General features: G+C 40.7%; 2 protein-coding genes across 2 annotated transcripts in view; both read left to right on the forward strand.

Moving 5' to 3' along the window:
• The window catches only part of PDE8A (phosphodiesterase 8A), a 178,777-nt gene that overhangs the window by 27,525 nt on the left and 135,132 nt on the right, over positions 1 to 16,120 (forward strand). The window lies entirely within an intron of this gene.
• LOC142456339 (mitochondrial import receptor subunit TOM5 homolog) lies at positions 3,882 to 4,037 on the forward strand. Its single transcript, XM_075557489.1, has one exon. The coding sequence runs from the start codon at positions 3,882 to 3,884 to the stop codon at positions 4,035 to 4,037; it is 156 nt and encodes a 51-aa protein (XP_075413604.1).

Raw genomic sequence — 16,120 nt, forward strand, 5'->3', positions numbered from 1 at the left:
GCTTAGAGGATGGTACGGCCCTTACAGGCGACTGGGGCAGTGTTTGCCCTTTCTGCTGTCTCACTATGGTCCCAAGGACCCAGGTAAATGGAGTCAGCAGAGACCAGAGGAGTGTACTGGTGGTCTGATAGAAGCAATCCTTGTTGATCTCCCAGAGGGATCTGAGGCTGCTGAAGTGGCTCCCTTTAGGGAACCCTGAAGTTACTCTGACAGTGGTGTCATGGATTGAATTTCTCCCCTAAATAAGTGCCAGTTTGGCTGCACGGTGGCTCTCTGTTGTTTGTCAGTTACATAACGATAGAATGTGGCAGGTATGTGATGATCCTCCGTGCTGTGATCTGATGTGATAAACCAGTAAGAGGATGAAGGGTGGTCTGCAACACTCTTAAACCTATCACTGGGGTAGGTCCTGAAACACCTTTTCCCAGAAATAAAGGGAGAAAGAGGCAAGCATGGTGGTGGTGGTGTTTGGTCCCACTGATCTTGGCTTGCTGCTTTCTCCTTTTATTTCTGGTAAAATCAAAGGAATTGCAGTCCACAGAGTGGTAATCTGCTTCACAGCAGTGGGTTTGATTTTGAGTGGTAACGCCATCAACAAAGAAGAGCGAGAAGTGGAGTGCATCCTTTCAACTGTGGTACCTGTACCGTGTGGCCCCTACACTGTGAAACTTTCAGATCTAGGGGAAGATTGATATCAAGACACAAAGAGATCTGTAAGGAATGCCAGACTTACAGATGCTAAGGAGATAAGGATCTATTCCCAGAGTTGATAGAAAGATTCTTCGTAAACTATGAGAATACATTTCTGTTTGTAAAGCCATCTACTTGTGGCATCGCTGTTATAGCAGCACTAGATCACTAAGACAGTTGGTAAAGATTTTCCGGATTTGGTGGTGCTTTATTTCGTGTCGAAGTGTTAATATATGGGACAAACATGGTTTTCTATGACCAGCTTGAGCTCTTTTTTTTATAAATTCATCTTGTTTATTCCTTGACTTATTAAACATGGGTTATTAACCTGGAAGTCAGCTATAATTGACCCTAATAATACAGCTGTCATTTATCAAACTTTTACTGCATAACAGGCACTCTTCTCAGTACTTTACATGTACTACCTAATTTAGGACCAGTTAATATCTTATTCCACTGGTTAAAGTTAAGAAAATGGAGGCTAGCAGGAGGTGAATGATTTCCCCAAAGTTTCCAAATACTAACTTGTAGCACTTGGATTCAAAGCCAGATAGTGTGCTTTCTGAATCCCTCTTCTTAATTACTAACCTTCTGTTATTTTTCATTTTACTTTTATGAGAAGTGAAAGACAGAACACTGGTTGATGTCAGTTTATTATTGTTGTTTTTGAGACTGTTTTCCTGATTATCTTGGTTAAGAGTCTTTTGACTACAAGTGATAGCCAAACCAGTCTAAACTAGTTGAGACCAAAAGTCAGATTGTGGGCTACTAGAGCCCTGGAAGTATAGTAGTGCTCAGCTGCAAATTAAAAGGTTGGTGCTTGGAACCCGCCAGCTGCTCTGTGGGAGAAAGGTGTGGCAGTCTGCTTTTAGAAAGATTATAGTTTGACAGTTCTTCTCAGTCCTGTAAAGTTGCAGTGAGTTGGAATTCTACTTGGTAAGCAATAGGTTTGGTTTTGGTTTTAGCTTGGTATAAAAACAGTGTAGTAGGGGCATTTGACATCTAACTTAGGCAGTAATAACATCAGCTTAAAGCTGTTTCTTATGACTTAGAGGTGGAGCGGCAGGCTTCCCACCTCTCAAAACAAGGCTGAGGCCACAGGACCACTTGACTGAGGATCAGAGAGAGAAATGCCTGACACCATGTCTGAGAAGAGGTACTGTGGACAAAAGAACTTAATCCGTACTACTTTGTATCTTGTTAGTTTCCCTAATAAACCTTCATACTGTTTTTATTGTCTGTAAGTTCTGTGTGGTGAAGCCATGAATTACTAGCCAAGGAGAAGAGGTAGAATGCTGTAGGTTGGTGTGAAAATAGGGTAAAGAAAGTTGGAGAGTGGAGGCAAGCCTGAGCGCTGCCATGGGCATTTGTATTTGGGCTGGTGTCGACTTGGATTCATGTTATGTCATGTCATGTCATGTCCACACCAGCTAAACTTGAAATGGCAACAGCTAAGTGGAGCACAAAAACAAAAGCGTACAGAAGACAAAAAGAAAACAATTTGTAGATCCCTAAAGACAGTTCTTTGATGCTGTGATTTAGGCATGAGGCAGCTAACCACAAGGTTGGCAGTTCAAAACCACCATTTGCTCCATGGAACAGATTTGAGGCTGGCTGCTCTCATAAAGATTTATAGTCTTGGAAACTACATGGGATTGCTCTGAGTTGGAATGGACTCAATGGCAGAAGGTTGGTTAAAAATCATTTCAAAATTAGCTTTTTAAAAAAAACACATCAAAATATCAGAAAATACTTGTGCTGTTGAACACTTGAGTTTAATGGGTAAAAATCATTGTACTAGTACCACTAGTGCTGAAAGTACTAATGACAACACAAACACAAGAATTTGTTCCAAATTCTGCATCCATTCACTGCTCTAGTAAAAAGTTAACAACAGTGTAGAAAGTGAAGCTATTTTAGAATCTGAAAGTGTCATATCTGTAGAGCTCATAAATAACAAGAATACACATTTGCTTTGTGGAATAATTTTTCTTCTCGTGGTGTAAACTATTGGATTGGAAGAGGGCCAAGTGACTTGTCAGCCTCACAGGACTATTTTAAAATTTGTACCAACAATTTCTGAATGATAAACAAATGAGGGTCTATAGCCAGAATATATCCCTAGTGTGAAAAGTTAGTGAGAATGACAAGAGGGCATGACTACCAAAGACTCCCTTAGTTGACCCTGATCAGTTTGTTTCAAAGCTATTCAGTCCTAAATAGTTTTAAGTATAATTTGCTGTGGATGGATTTAGCAATTGGCACACCTCATATATGATTGGTAGGCATGAAAATGGTTAAACTTGCAGAGTTTGTAAGCATATTTAAACTGAAGACACGATTTTGGTCTATTAGAGCTGGAAACACAAATTAACAAAGTATATAGGCATTGGAAATCCATTTTGCAACATGTAACAGTCATTCAACATGGACTGTCTTTTTTGAGGAAGAAATGCAAAGTTTGGGTTGTTACAAAATGATAATTTTTTTTCTTGAAGTTGATTCATTTTCTTTTATTAGCAGATTGCATCTCCAAATGCAGTATGTATAGAATTAAAAATTGTGGGAAGAATTAATGTTATCTCTTCAGCTTCTACCTGCTGGTTTCAGGAAGATTGGCACCGGTCTTGGCATCTATCTATCCCATCTCTGCATCTGTCCATTGCTGTGTAACCTTTCACATCTTAAAAGAGATTACCTCAAAATGCATCCTATCCTAATCCTGCCTCTTTAGCATAACAAAGATGACCTGTTCCCAAATGGGATTAGAACCACAGCATAGAGGTTAAGAATTAATATACATATTTTGGGGGACACAATTTAATCCATAACAAACATTTTGAGAGATTTATGTGGTATTTAAATAAAGCAGTTGGACATACTTGATGACTACTTAGAAATCTCTGCTCAGGAGGATAATCTTTGTAACCTCAACACACAAGACACCTCATATACCCATGAGACAGATGTAAGCTATGCAAATGAGTGAAGCCTGATTCATTTCTTTCACGTGGAATCCAGCGGGGAGCAGGTTAAAGGGGATGACAGTCTTAGCATTAGAACTGCTCCGCCTTGATTTGTTTTCAAAAGGAAATGAAGTAACATAAAGAATACTTAAAGAGTACCGGCGTGAGGCGGCAATCCAAGAAGCACCTAGATCCCTAGCAAGGAGTCCCTGAAGCCCAGCCATGATGTTTTGGATCGAGGGCTTCGCGCCGAAGCTGGACCCTGAGGAAATGAAACAAAAGATGCGCAAGGACGTGGTCTCCTCCATACGGAACTTTCTGATTTACATGGCCCTGCTGCGAGTCACTCCGTTTATCTTAAAGAAATTGGAGAGTATATGAAGACGTGGCAACGCCTGAGAATGTGTGATGTGAAGAATCTGGTTCCAGTCTTCCCAGCTGCAAATGAATAGACCCCGAAAGATGTACAAGACTGATTGAATGGACTTAAAAATTCTGCTTGACAAGAACAAATTTTGTTTTGTTTATCCTGGTGACTGACTGACTATATATAATTAATTGGGTAATGTGAAAGATTTCTTGTGACATCGCACCCTTTTGCCTCTGATACTCCGCCTCCGTAAATGTTGATGTAATTCTAATTACATCTTGTCAAGCTTAATTTTCCAGTGAGTGTTCATCACAAGTGTCGGCAGCAGGTTCATCCTGACCACCATCTCTGTGGACCTTTTCCTTTTTGTCCAGAATGCAGTTGTGAAGAATCCATGACAGTTAAGTTACATTTTGTGGAAGTCAGCACAGAACCACAGTGATATTTGAGCACAGAGCTGTTAGTCTGTATATTTTTAAAATAAATGTATGAGTATGTGGAAAAAAAGAATACTTAGAGTAGTATAAAAACCTAGACACAGAGAATGGGTCAAGGCTACACAAGTGTGGAATAATTAGTTCACATCAGTAATATCAGTGTGTGGAAAGCATACCATGGATATAATCTTTTTTCCTTATCACTTTTTATTATTAATTAGGTGAAGGTTTACAGAGCAGATTATAGTTTTAACATTCAACAATTCATACACATTCTGATTGAACCTATCCATTGCAGTCACCTACGTACCATCATTTATCCCACTTCTTCCCTATGTTTCCTGTTTCCATTTTTCTCCTTTCCTAAGCCTCGGGAGTCTGTCCTTGGTTAAATGATAAATGCTGTCTTTTTAATCTTAAATGGTTGCTTATTCTAACGTGGAAGTGAGTTTACTTCCGGCACAAAGGGTAAGGACCATAGCCTTGTTCATCACAATGGTCTCTATCTGACAAGTAAGCTTGGTCTCTTATACTTTCAGTTGTGTCTCACATTGTGAGCCCTTGCTATTCACTACCTTCTAATGTGTTCCCTTCCAGAGCAGTTAGAAATGGTATCTGGGCACCGCCTAGTTCTTCTGGTCTCAGGATTGCATCATGGCCAACTTTTAAAAATCCATTTGATTTGAAGTAGAGATCAGTCCTTCCCCAAATGTTTATCAACAGATTTCTCTTTTGTATGTTATCAGTTACTTTAGTCATTTTCCTATTGGGGAAATGGAGCTTTTATTTCCAATATTTATAGAGTTTTTAAAAGTTCATCTGTTTAGGGGCTGACCCCAATCCCAACTATGTGGATAGCACCCCCTCCCCCGCAGAAGAATTCACTTCAGAAGGAGAGCACTGAAGTTACAGCTGAGGGAGAAGGACCTGTCTGATCAGAGCTCACAAGAGCAAATGAAGGGAGAGGAAGAGAGAGTGGAACACATCCTGGCCTAAAAGTCATGAGGACGATATTCCCACTCAGAGCAGCCAAAGCATGGAGAGGACCATAGGGCTGGCCCCACAAAGAGACATGACATCCTTTACTAGCCAATAGCGCTATGGGGACAACACTGGAGACACAGTGTGGGAATTGCACCCAATCTGACCCCACTACACTGAGGCAAAACAGTAAGGGTGTGCAACAGAACAGAAAGGGGAACAGAGCCACGAAGTTCCCAGGGAATACCAAAAATAGGCTTTGAGCCAGGGCATGGCACCCCATCAGACTTGACCAGAAAACACTCTTAAAGGTCAACAAACAGACCTTGAACTATTTACAGGCTTTTCTTTTTTTTTTTTTGGTCCTTGGTTTTTTGTTGTTGTTTTGTTTTCTTTTGTTGCTTTGTTTTGCTCTTTCTTGTTTTTTGTGCATATTATTATCTCTGCAGGTCTATCTAGATAAGATAGGTTGGATAAACAATCTGGAGGAGAAAACAATGTGGCCAATGGTTCTGGGGGGACATGGGAGAAGGGGAGGTGGGAAAGGAAGTGGGTGTTAACAAATCCAGGGACAAGGGAACAAGTGACCCAAAATAGATGGCAAGGAGGGTATAGGAGGCCTGGTAGGGCTTAATCAAGGGCAATGTACCTGAGAGGAATTACTGAACAAATGAAAGCCGAACATGATAGTGGGACAAGAGGAAAGTAAAAGGAAATAGAGGAAAGAACTAGGAGGCAAAGAGCATTTATAGAGGTCTAAAAATAGGCCTGTACACATGTATATGTAAATATATTTTTGATGATGGGGAAATAGATCTATGTAGATATATTTATAGGTTTGGTATTACGGTAGCAGATGGACATTGTATCTCTACTCAATTACTTTCTGAATGAAAGAACACTTTGTTCTATTAAACTGGCATTCCTTGATGTGATCACTGAAGACAAATGGGTGCATAAGCAAATGTGGTGAAGAAAGCTGATGGTGCCCAGCTATCAAAAGATATAGCATCTGGGGTCTTAAAGATTTCAAGATAAATAAGCAGCCATCTAGCTGAGAAGCAACTAAGTAACCACATGAAAGAAGCACACCAGCCTGTGTGATCATGCCGTGTCGATGAGATCAGATATCAGGCATCAAAGAACAAAAGATCATGTCATTGTGAATGAGGGAAAGTGCGGAGTGAGACCCAAAGCCCATCTGTAGGCAACTGGACATCCTCTTACAGAAGGGTCTTAGGGAGGAGATGAGCCAGTCAGGGTGCAGTGTAGCACTGATGAAACATACAACTTTCCTCTAGTCCCCCCACTCCACTATCATGATCTCAGTTCTGCCTTACAAATATGGCTGGACCAGAGATGTACACTGGTACAAATAGGAACTGGAAACACAGGGAATCCAGGACAGATAAACCCCTCAGAACCAATAGTGAGAGTAGTGATACCAGGAGGGTAAGGAGACGGCGGGATAGAATGGGGGAACTGATCACAACGATCTACATATAACCCCATCCCTGGGGGACAGACAACAGAAAAGTGGGTAAAGGGAGACATTGGATAGAGTAAGACATGATGAAAACATAATTTATCAATTATCAAGGGTTTGTGAGGGAGGGCGGGCAAAAATGAGCTGATAGCAAGGGCTCAAGTTGAAAGATAATGTTTTGAGAATAATGGCAACAATGGACAAGTGTGCTTGACACGATGGATGTATGGATTGTGATAAGAGTTGTGCAAGTCCCCAATAAAATTATTTTGAAAATAAAGTTAATCTTTTTGTGATATATAGTAACTTTTTTTCTAGTTGGCCATTTGAACTTGTTTATGGTTAAACACTGTGCATTTACATGGTTCCATTTTTCAGGGTTGGGTGAGGTTTTCCTTCATCAGGGCTTGGGAGACAGATTGATCTGAGGTTGGAAGTTTGATTTGGAGAATGTTCACTCTTTTTTTGCCCACTCATTCTTGAAAAAATAGTTGTGATAGCCCGGGTTGACTAGAGAAACACTCGTGTATAAAAAAGAACTGTATATCAAAGAGTAATTGTATATTAAGAAAACATCTCAGCCTAGTCCAGATCAAGTCCATAAGTCTGATATTAGTCTATATGTCTGATACCAGTCTATATATTCCTCTTCAGACTCATGCAACACATGTAATGATGCTGAATGCAGGAAAATCACAGGCTAGTGGCTGGAAAGTCTTGTGGATCCAGTGGTGGTGGGAGCATCTCAGCTCTGGCAGGGGTCTCCACATGGCTCCTCCAGCTCCAGAGTTCTAGAGAAGCTCCATGTGTCTTGTCTGCAGGAAGAAGCAGCAGAGTGTGTGGGTCTGGCCTCCAGTGAGCTGCCTCCAAATGAAGTCATGAAGCTGCAACCTGATTGATAGGCTAGACTCCATCCCTTCCCCAGTTGACAGATTATGTAACTGCCATAGTAGTTAAGAGGGCATAAATAAGCCAGAGGCAATAGAATGGTGTGGGGACTTGGGAGAAGAGGCTAGAGAAGGGCCTGTAAGTTTCCGTTCATGGATACAAAAGGTTACTTGTCTAGTGCAGTGCCTCCTATGTAACCCCCTCAGCACTGTTAACTTTGCTAGCATGGATGGGGGAGTGGTTAACAGTGACAACTGCTGAAGAAGGCAGCTATAGAAGCACAAAGAGAGGCCAAACCATTTCTGTGTTTGAAGTCATTGCTGTGGTACAGGAAGGGGACTGGGGCCTTTGAGTATACTGGTGACATTTCTTGATCTGGGTGCTGGTTATACAGGTGGGTTTGGTTTGCAAAAAATTAATTTAGGTACACATTTGTATGAGTGCTGTGTTCTGTGTCCATTTAATAAAAGGTGAAAGGACGGGGAGATGCAGGAACAAGGAGAGGAACAAACTGCATACACGTTTTGGTCCAGGTCACCTGTACTCAAATCCATTTCTGCTACTTGATGGCTTTGGGACCTTGGGAAATTACTTAACCCTTTCTGTGGCACAGATTTCACATCATTAAAATGAGAAAAATACTAGGGTGCTTCAAAAAGTTGATGGAAAAACTTCTGTTACCTTTTATTCTATTTTTCCATGAGTTTTTTAAATTCTCAAAAATTTTAATGATGAGGGCAACAAATGTATAAGTGTGCTTTACACAACTGATGTATGTATGGCTTGTGATAAGAGTTGTATGGGGGGGAATAAAAAACAAAACAACAACAACAACAACAAAGAGTTGTATGAGCCCCAATAAAATGATTAAAAAAATAAAAAGAAAGAAAAAATAAAATCTCATAATAGCATCTATAAAATGTTTTCCCTCTGTCCAATACTTTGTCTCTTGATTCCTTTCAAAAGGATATCACTTTGATTGAATTAGGACTCACCCTCACTTTAACCTTACGTTAACTAACATCTTCAGACCCTATTTCCAGACAAGGTCACATTCAAAGGTGCTAGGGATCACTCTGTAGCACAGGTGTTGGGGCTGTTCACTGCAAGGCTGGCAGTTGGAACCCACCAGTCACTCTGAGGGAGAATTGTACACAGCCTCCAGGAAAGAAGCTGTACCCCTGGAAAGATGCCCAGTCTTGAAAACTCTTTATGGGACCATTGCTAGAATCCACTCAGAAGTGTGTTTTTGTTTATGAGGTGGATTACATCTGTCTGTCCGTCTGTCCATCCATCCATAAATAAGCTTAAGTACAGATAACCACAATTCCTTGACTCATTGTGCTAGTCAAGTAATAAAGTATAACTCACTCCTTTTGGTGGATGCTAATGGACCAAATAATTTTTCTAAAAACTGGTAAATGTAGGTTAAGAAAAATTTATCTTATCTATCCTGCTCAAGTTGTATCACAGAGTTAAGAGTCTCTTTATATAAGTATTTCAGGATTAAATAATGATAGAACTAAAATATCACCATTTGCAACCACCAATGAATTAAAGATGCAATGATCATCACAAGATCTGTGTGCTCTCCCCTCTCACAGAGTCAAAGCTGGTCTATAGCAATAGAATACAGCAGAATATGTGACTTCCCAGACTGCCAAAAAGACACTGTAGTTCCTGCCATGGACTCTTGGCTGCTTTCTTAGGGGAAGCGGGACCCCATGTCCGTGAGGTTACCTGAACAACCCTGTGGGAGGGCAACATGGAGAGAAAGCGAGGTCTCTGCAAACATCCCACACTACAGTGAGCTGCCTTAGAAGTGGGCCCTCGCTCCGGTCACACCTTTAGATGGCTGCAGCCACAGCCAACATCTACAACCTCATGTGAAACTTGAGAGAAACTGAGGGACATGAGTATTATGATTTTAAGTTAGGAAATTTGGGGGATGATTTGTTATGCAAAACATAACAGTATTCTCTTTCTACTTTTGTTTAGTACTTTAAATTCTCAAAAGATGTCAAAATAATAAGTCCATACACTAATATAACCACAGAAAATCCTAACGGAATTCCTTTATTGTCAGATAACGAGTTAAACTAGAAAAGAAAAAGCTAATAAGGGCTCACTCTACTTCACTGTATATTATGGAAAGTATTTCTCACATATAATTTCAATTAAACCTCTCAAAACCCTTACAAGACAGACTTCATTATCTTCATTTAGCACATAAAAAAAGTTTAAGTCGCTTAATGATAGAGTCGGGGTATGTAAAGTCTTTGTTTGAGGTAGTTCGTTTATTGTGCCAACCTGGCTGATAAACACATGTGGGGTTAATTGGAGGGCAGAGGAATAAATGGCCCAGTGAGCCTTGCCTTTTGAGTTCTCAGGTCTCTTGCTTGTGATGGTCAGACCAGGGTGCAGTTGCCTTATATAAATTGCTAAATTCCCTAATTTCTAATTTTACATTCTTTTGTTTGTTTTCCTGAATATGTCATTATTTTCAGAGAAAGTCTTACTTCTACTCTGAGGCCATTAATTGTAGTCTCTTGTATTGCATATTACCTCTAATGTAGCATTAATATTTGTAGTAGTAGTAATAGGAGTAGGTAATAATAGTAGTAAGTGTAGGAGATAGTGGCTTAACATTTTCTTGTTTCTAACTTCGGCAGGGCAGTTCTAGATTTTTCCCATGGAATAGAATTTAGCAGACTTTTACTTTAAGGGAAAGGAATAATATGGAGAAGTGAAAAACATACTTATATGTTTCTTTTTAAAGTGTCAGTGAAATATTCTTTTTTTTCCTTCCATGTATTTATTTATTTAACTAAACGTTCTCTGATCATCTTAGAAGAAGCCCCCACCTATATAGGATGTTATTAGGTGCCAGTGAGTTAGCTCTGACCCATAGTGACCGTTTGCACAACAGAATGAAGCATCCTCACAGTTGTTCCTTCCTGTATTCAAGGATGTTGGTCTGGAATGTTGTGATTAGCTCTAGTCTCAACTCTAAAGCTGTAGCAAGTTGTCATCTCTTTGTGTGTTGTTCACTGAGAGACTGTTCTTCAGTAGCCTGTCATTTGAGATCTGGATGTTTAAAATTTTTATAGGATAATTATTTTGTAGAATTTTCCTCACTTTAGGTTTGTCTGATACTTCATCATGGTTAGACTCAGATTTTGCATTTCTGGAAGAATATGGGGAAGCACATCCTAACCAGGATGCATTTGATGGCAATTGCTCTGTTACTGGGAGTACTCACTTTGATCATTTGATTTAGGGGTGTGTACCTTGAAGGGAGGGGGAAAAAAGAGGACCTGATGCAAAGGGCTTAAGTGGAGAGCAAATGCTTTGAAAATGATTGGGGCAAAGAATGTACAGATGTGCTTTATACAATTGATGTATGTATATATATGGATTGTGATAAGAGTTGTATGAGCCCCTAATAAAATGTTTTAAAAAAAAGAAAGGAGAAAATACCTTGTGGGGGAAATATGGACTTTGTGTAACTCTCACTAGCTAGTCTTAGCACCCATTGATGATATGTGGCTTAAAGCAGTTATTACTATGATTGCTGCCAATTGGTGGGTTTTAAATCCTGGTCAGTAGTTTCGGACTGCCAGAACTAGCAAATCTGTTCCTTAGAAGCAAGGGTGGTGACACTTTGTCTCCTGTACTTTGGACAAGACCACTCCCTGGAAAAGGACATCATGCTTGGTAAGGTGGATGGACAGTGGGGGGCGGGGGGTAGGCTGGGGAAAGACCCTGGAAAAGATAAGATGTATTGTCACATAGCTGCAACAATGGGCTCAGACATAAGAACAATTATGAGAATGATGGTGTAGGACTGGTAGTGTTTATTTTTTCTTCTTCAACAATTTAATTTTTACATGAAAAAATTAATCACTTTATTGGGGGACTCTTACAAATCTTATAACAATCCATCATTCAATTGTATTAAGCACACTTGTATGTATGTTGCCTTCAACATTGCTAAAACATTTTCTTTCTACATGAGCATTTGGTACCAGCTTCTCTTTTTGCCCCTCCCTCCTCTCCCACTCTCATGCATCCTTGATCCTTATTGTTATTTCATGTCTTACACTGTCGTCTCTCTTTACCCACGTTTTCTGTTATTCGTTCCCCTCAAGGGGTGGGGAGTTGCTGTATATCCAACCTTGTGATGGGTTCCCACTTTCTCCATCCGCCCCCTGCATACCCCTACCCTCATGATATTGCTACTCCTATTACTGTTCCTGAGGGTTTTATCTGTCCTGAATTCCATGTGTCGAGAACTTTTCTCTGTACCAATGTGTGTACTCCAGTCCAGTCGGATTTGTAAAGTAGAACCTGGGTCATGTAAGTAGGGGAGAGGAAGCATTCTCTGTGGACCTCTCTGGTCTGTGCCTCATGTCCCCTTTATTCCTTGTACTTACTTGTAAATTAACTAGTAACCTCCATATTATCAATGTGCTTGTTTTTCCCCCATGGTTTCACCATGGTTTCCTTGGCGGTGGTGGTTGTTCGGTGTCTCAAGTTGGTCCCAACGCTTATTTACTCTATGCACTGCAGAACATGAAACACTGCCAGGTCCTGCACCAGCCTTATCATTGTTCCTACGTTTGAGCCCATTGTAGCCACTGTGCCAATCCATTTTATCAAGGGCTTTCTTTTCTGCTGCCCCTCCGTTTTACCAAGCATGTCCTTCTCTATGGACTGGCCTCTCCTGACATATCCAAAGTACGTGAGACAAAAGTCTTGCCATCTTTGTCTTTAAGGAACATTCTGGCTGTACTTCTTCCAAGACAGGTATGTTTGTTCTTAAAAGTTCATGGTACTCTCAAGATTCTTTGCCAACATCATGATTCAGATGCATCGATTTTTCTTTAGTCTTCCTTATTCAATGTCCAACTTTCACATGTATCGGAGGTAATTTAAAATACCATGTTTGGGTCAGGATAAGCTTAGTCCTCAAAGTAACATCTTGTGAAACAGAATCACCTTATGCAGTGCATCTTTTTAATCTCTTGACTGCTGCCTCCATGTGCTTTGATTGTGGATCCAATCAAGGGTAAAATCCTTGACAACGTCAACCTTTTCTCTGTTTATCATGATATTATCTACTGGTCCAATTGTGATGATTTTGGTCTTCTTTACATTAAGTTGCAATCTGTACCGAAGGCTGCAATCCTTGATTTTCATCAGCAAGTGTTTCAAGTCCTCCTCACTTTCAGTAAGCAAGGTTGTGTCAGCTGCCTATTGCAGGTTATTAAGCCTCCCTCTGATCCCGAAGCCACTTTCTTCTTCATAAAATCCTGCTTCTTTGATTACTTGCTCCACATGGAGATTGACTATGTATGATCAGAGGATATAACCTTTCCTGATTTTACACCATGTAGTATTCCTTTGTCTGTTCATACCAACTGCCTCTTGATCCGTGTACAGGTTCTAATGAGCACAGGTTTCTTGGCAAGGACTATTCTCACATTCCTGAAACTCCCTAGTGTATATTTGGTTGAAGTATATGAGATTGCCATTTAGTAAGTGGTCTGATTTCTTATTTATTTCATTAATTGGTGACTCATTTGTCAGCTTTCCTTGAATCTTAGGTAATTGCCATCCTTTTCTTAGTTTGGCCTTAACCAAGTCCTATAGAGATAAATGGGTTTGTTTCTTTCTTAGTGACTAATTCCCATGTGCAACAAAGTCCGTGCATTCATCCTGTTTAAGCTATTTATTTATTTATTTGTTTTTTGTTAACTCTTCTGTGTTTCTCAACAATTGTTAAAAGAAATAAGAACAAAACAAGCTGCCATATATACTCACATATAAGCCGACAAGAATATCAGCCGAGGCACCTAATTTTACCACAAAACTGCATAAAAATGTGCTGAAAAACTTGGCTTATACATGAGTATATACGGTACTCTGTATTCCGTCCTGCCCAGTTGCCAGAAATGTCTGTTTGTCTTCAAATTTCTTTGATTCCTACTGAGAACCTATCCAACAAGCCAGGCAAAAATGGAGACTCACTTCAGTTACTTCCAGTGGGTCTCATGCTCATTGGTGATAGGTGTTAATTGGGCTGCTACTTCTGTTGCGGTTGCTAATTTCTTGTTGAACAATGACTTTAGTGTACCAGTTGCCCCAGATTCAGTTTTTCAGAAACTTACCGAGCTGTGCATATTACATATTAACTAATGCATTTAGTAGCAGAGTATCCAGATTAAACAAGCAAACCTGATTTAATCTGGAGTCATCATAAAGCATTTCCCCTTATGCAGTGTGGAGACATGCCATGTATGAATCAGAAAATGAGCGTAGGTTTTCAGTTGTTACCTTCCTGGTTGATCTCTTTTACTGTTTCAAGCTCATAGAGTTGTTTGTGTTTGCTCTTTTGGGCATCAAGATTGCACTATAACTATATAATTTTATCCTCAAACTCCCACCAGATATCTTAGGTCAGACCTGTTCTCTGAGAAGTCACTTCACTTCTGATTTGAGGTTTCCCCAGCCCCCACGGCCCCCACGTCTCTGGGCACGTCAAGAGCATTCTGTTGGTCTCCTTGCTGAGGTGACCCACTTTCATGAGGAACACTGCTTGCAGAGCATGCCCTTCCTTGGGGAGTTTTCCAACACCCCATTCCCAGGCTGTTCCTTCTGGGATTCCTGTTCTAGTCATGAATTTCCAGGTTGCTCGCAGTGTAACCACTGTGGTCTTTACAGACAGACAACAGAAGCTCACTTAACCAAATTCTTCATTTCTCTAGCCTCAGGCCTGCTGGACACTCAGAAATGCTTCTTTTTCCCCATCATTTTAGACTCAGCTGATTGTTCACAGATTAATCTGAGTGTATAGTTAGGTGAGAGTTATCTATTAACACAAAAGTCATTATAGACAGGGCTGTCAGCCTGGAAGGTATCCAAGATACCCAGGCAGCCTTTAAACGAAAAGTCTTTGTAGGGCACGAGGACCTTAAGTATCTGTTTTGCAGGCAGTTAGGTAGGGATATTGGACCATCCTCAAGGAGTCAGGATCACTTTGAGATCTGGATCAGAACAATATGGCTCAGCTTTGTGGTTCAGGGTTCTGCCTCAGTGGGTCTCAAAACTTTAGATGGTGGCTCACTTAGGTGGGCAAAACAGCCAACATTCCACCACCTTACTCTACTTCACCCCTCAGCCCCATTCCTGTTTGCAAGAATAAACCTGTCTGAGGATACACAGACTTAATAAGAGTTTTGCAGGGTGAGTGCCAGGCTTCCAGTATTTGTAGAACCTGTTGCCTTATGGGTCATGACTTCAGTATCAATATATCACCTCTGCCCTGCACCATTTTTACAGTTACCATGGCTGTGTAACAGAGTATCCTGAACTGAGTGGCATTAAATAGCAGCCATTTTACTGGACAGGTTCTGTGGGTGTGAAGGGCACAGTGGAGGGTGGTTTATCTCTCCACAGTGTCAGGGCAAAGGTAGATGGCTGGGGCTGACTCACATGACTGTGGCTTCAAGTCACTTGTAGTTTCTTCATTGCTGTATCTGGAGTCTGGTCTGGAATCACTTGAAGACATAGTGGGATCAGGTGGGACTTTGACCAGCGACCTGCATTTGGTCCCTGCATGTGGTTTGGGCTTCTCCCATCAGAGTGGCTGGGTTCCAAGAAAGAGATTCCACAAGCGTCATCTGGAGACCCTAGGGTAATACAAATAGCTAAGGCATTCGGCTGCTAACCCACAGCTTGGAAGTTCCAGACAACCCAGAAGAAAGGCCCGGCAATTTACTTCCCAAAATGTCTGCTCTAGGAAACCTTGTGGAGTATAGTTCTACTTTGGGGTTACTATGAGTCAGAGTTGATGCCATAGCAACTGGTTTTAGAGGTCATCCAGAAAGCAAGCTTGTTCCTGTAGAACAAGGAAAGTATGGTGTTCCTCAAGTAAGTTCCTCAAGTCACGTAGTGTCACTTCTGTTGCTCTCTATTGATTGAAGCAGTTTAGAGCCTGCTCAGATTCAAGGGAGGAGAGAGTAGAGGACCATAACACATGTGGGTGTTTTTCTAACCACTACAATGTGTTTTAAAATGAGGTTAAAAAAAAACACAACAGTGCCTCATGTGTAGCAAAATTAAGTATTGTCTTGTGAAGCTCTTGTCTTAGGGATAATGTGTGATTGTGCATTCTGGTTCATGATGTACTAGGCTTTTCTTACTTTGAACTATAAAACAAAGTTGGTTTAGTAGTTTACCGGTGTGTGGTTTTTAGTCATTTGGAAAGACCTTAAGGTATTGATCACTGTCATGGTAA

This window comes from Tenrec ecaudatus, chromosome 9 (genome assembly GCF_050624435.1).
Source record: "Tenrec ecaudatus isolate mTenEca1 chromosome 9, mTenEca1.hap1, whole genome shotgun sequence".
Lineage (NCBI taxonomy): Eukaryota > Metazoa > Chordata > Mammalia > Afrosoricida > Tenrecidae > Tenrec > Tenrec ecaudatus.

Bases quoted from the DNA above. Each gene is read 5' to 3' on its own strand.
- LOC142456339 (XM_075557489.1), top strand. From the start codon at position 3,882: ATGTTTTGGATCGAGGGCTTCGCGCCGAAGCTGGACCCTGAGGAAATG.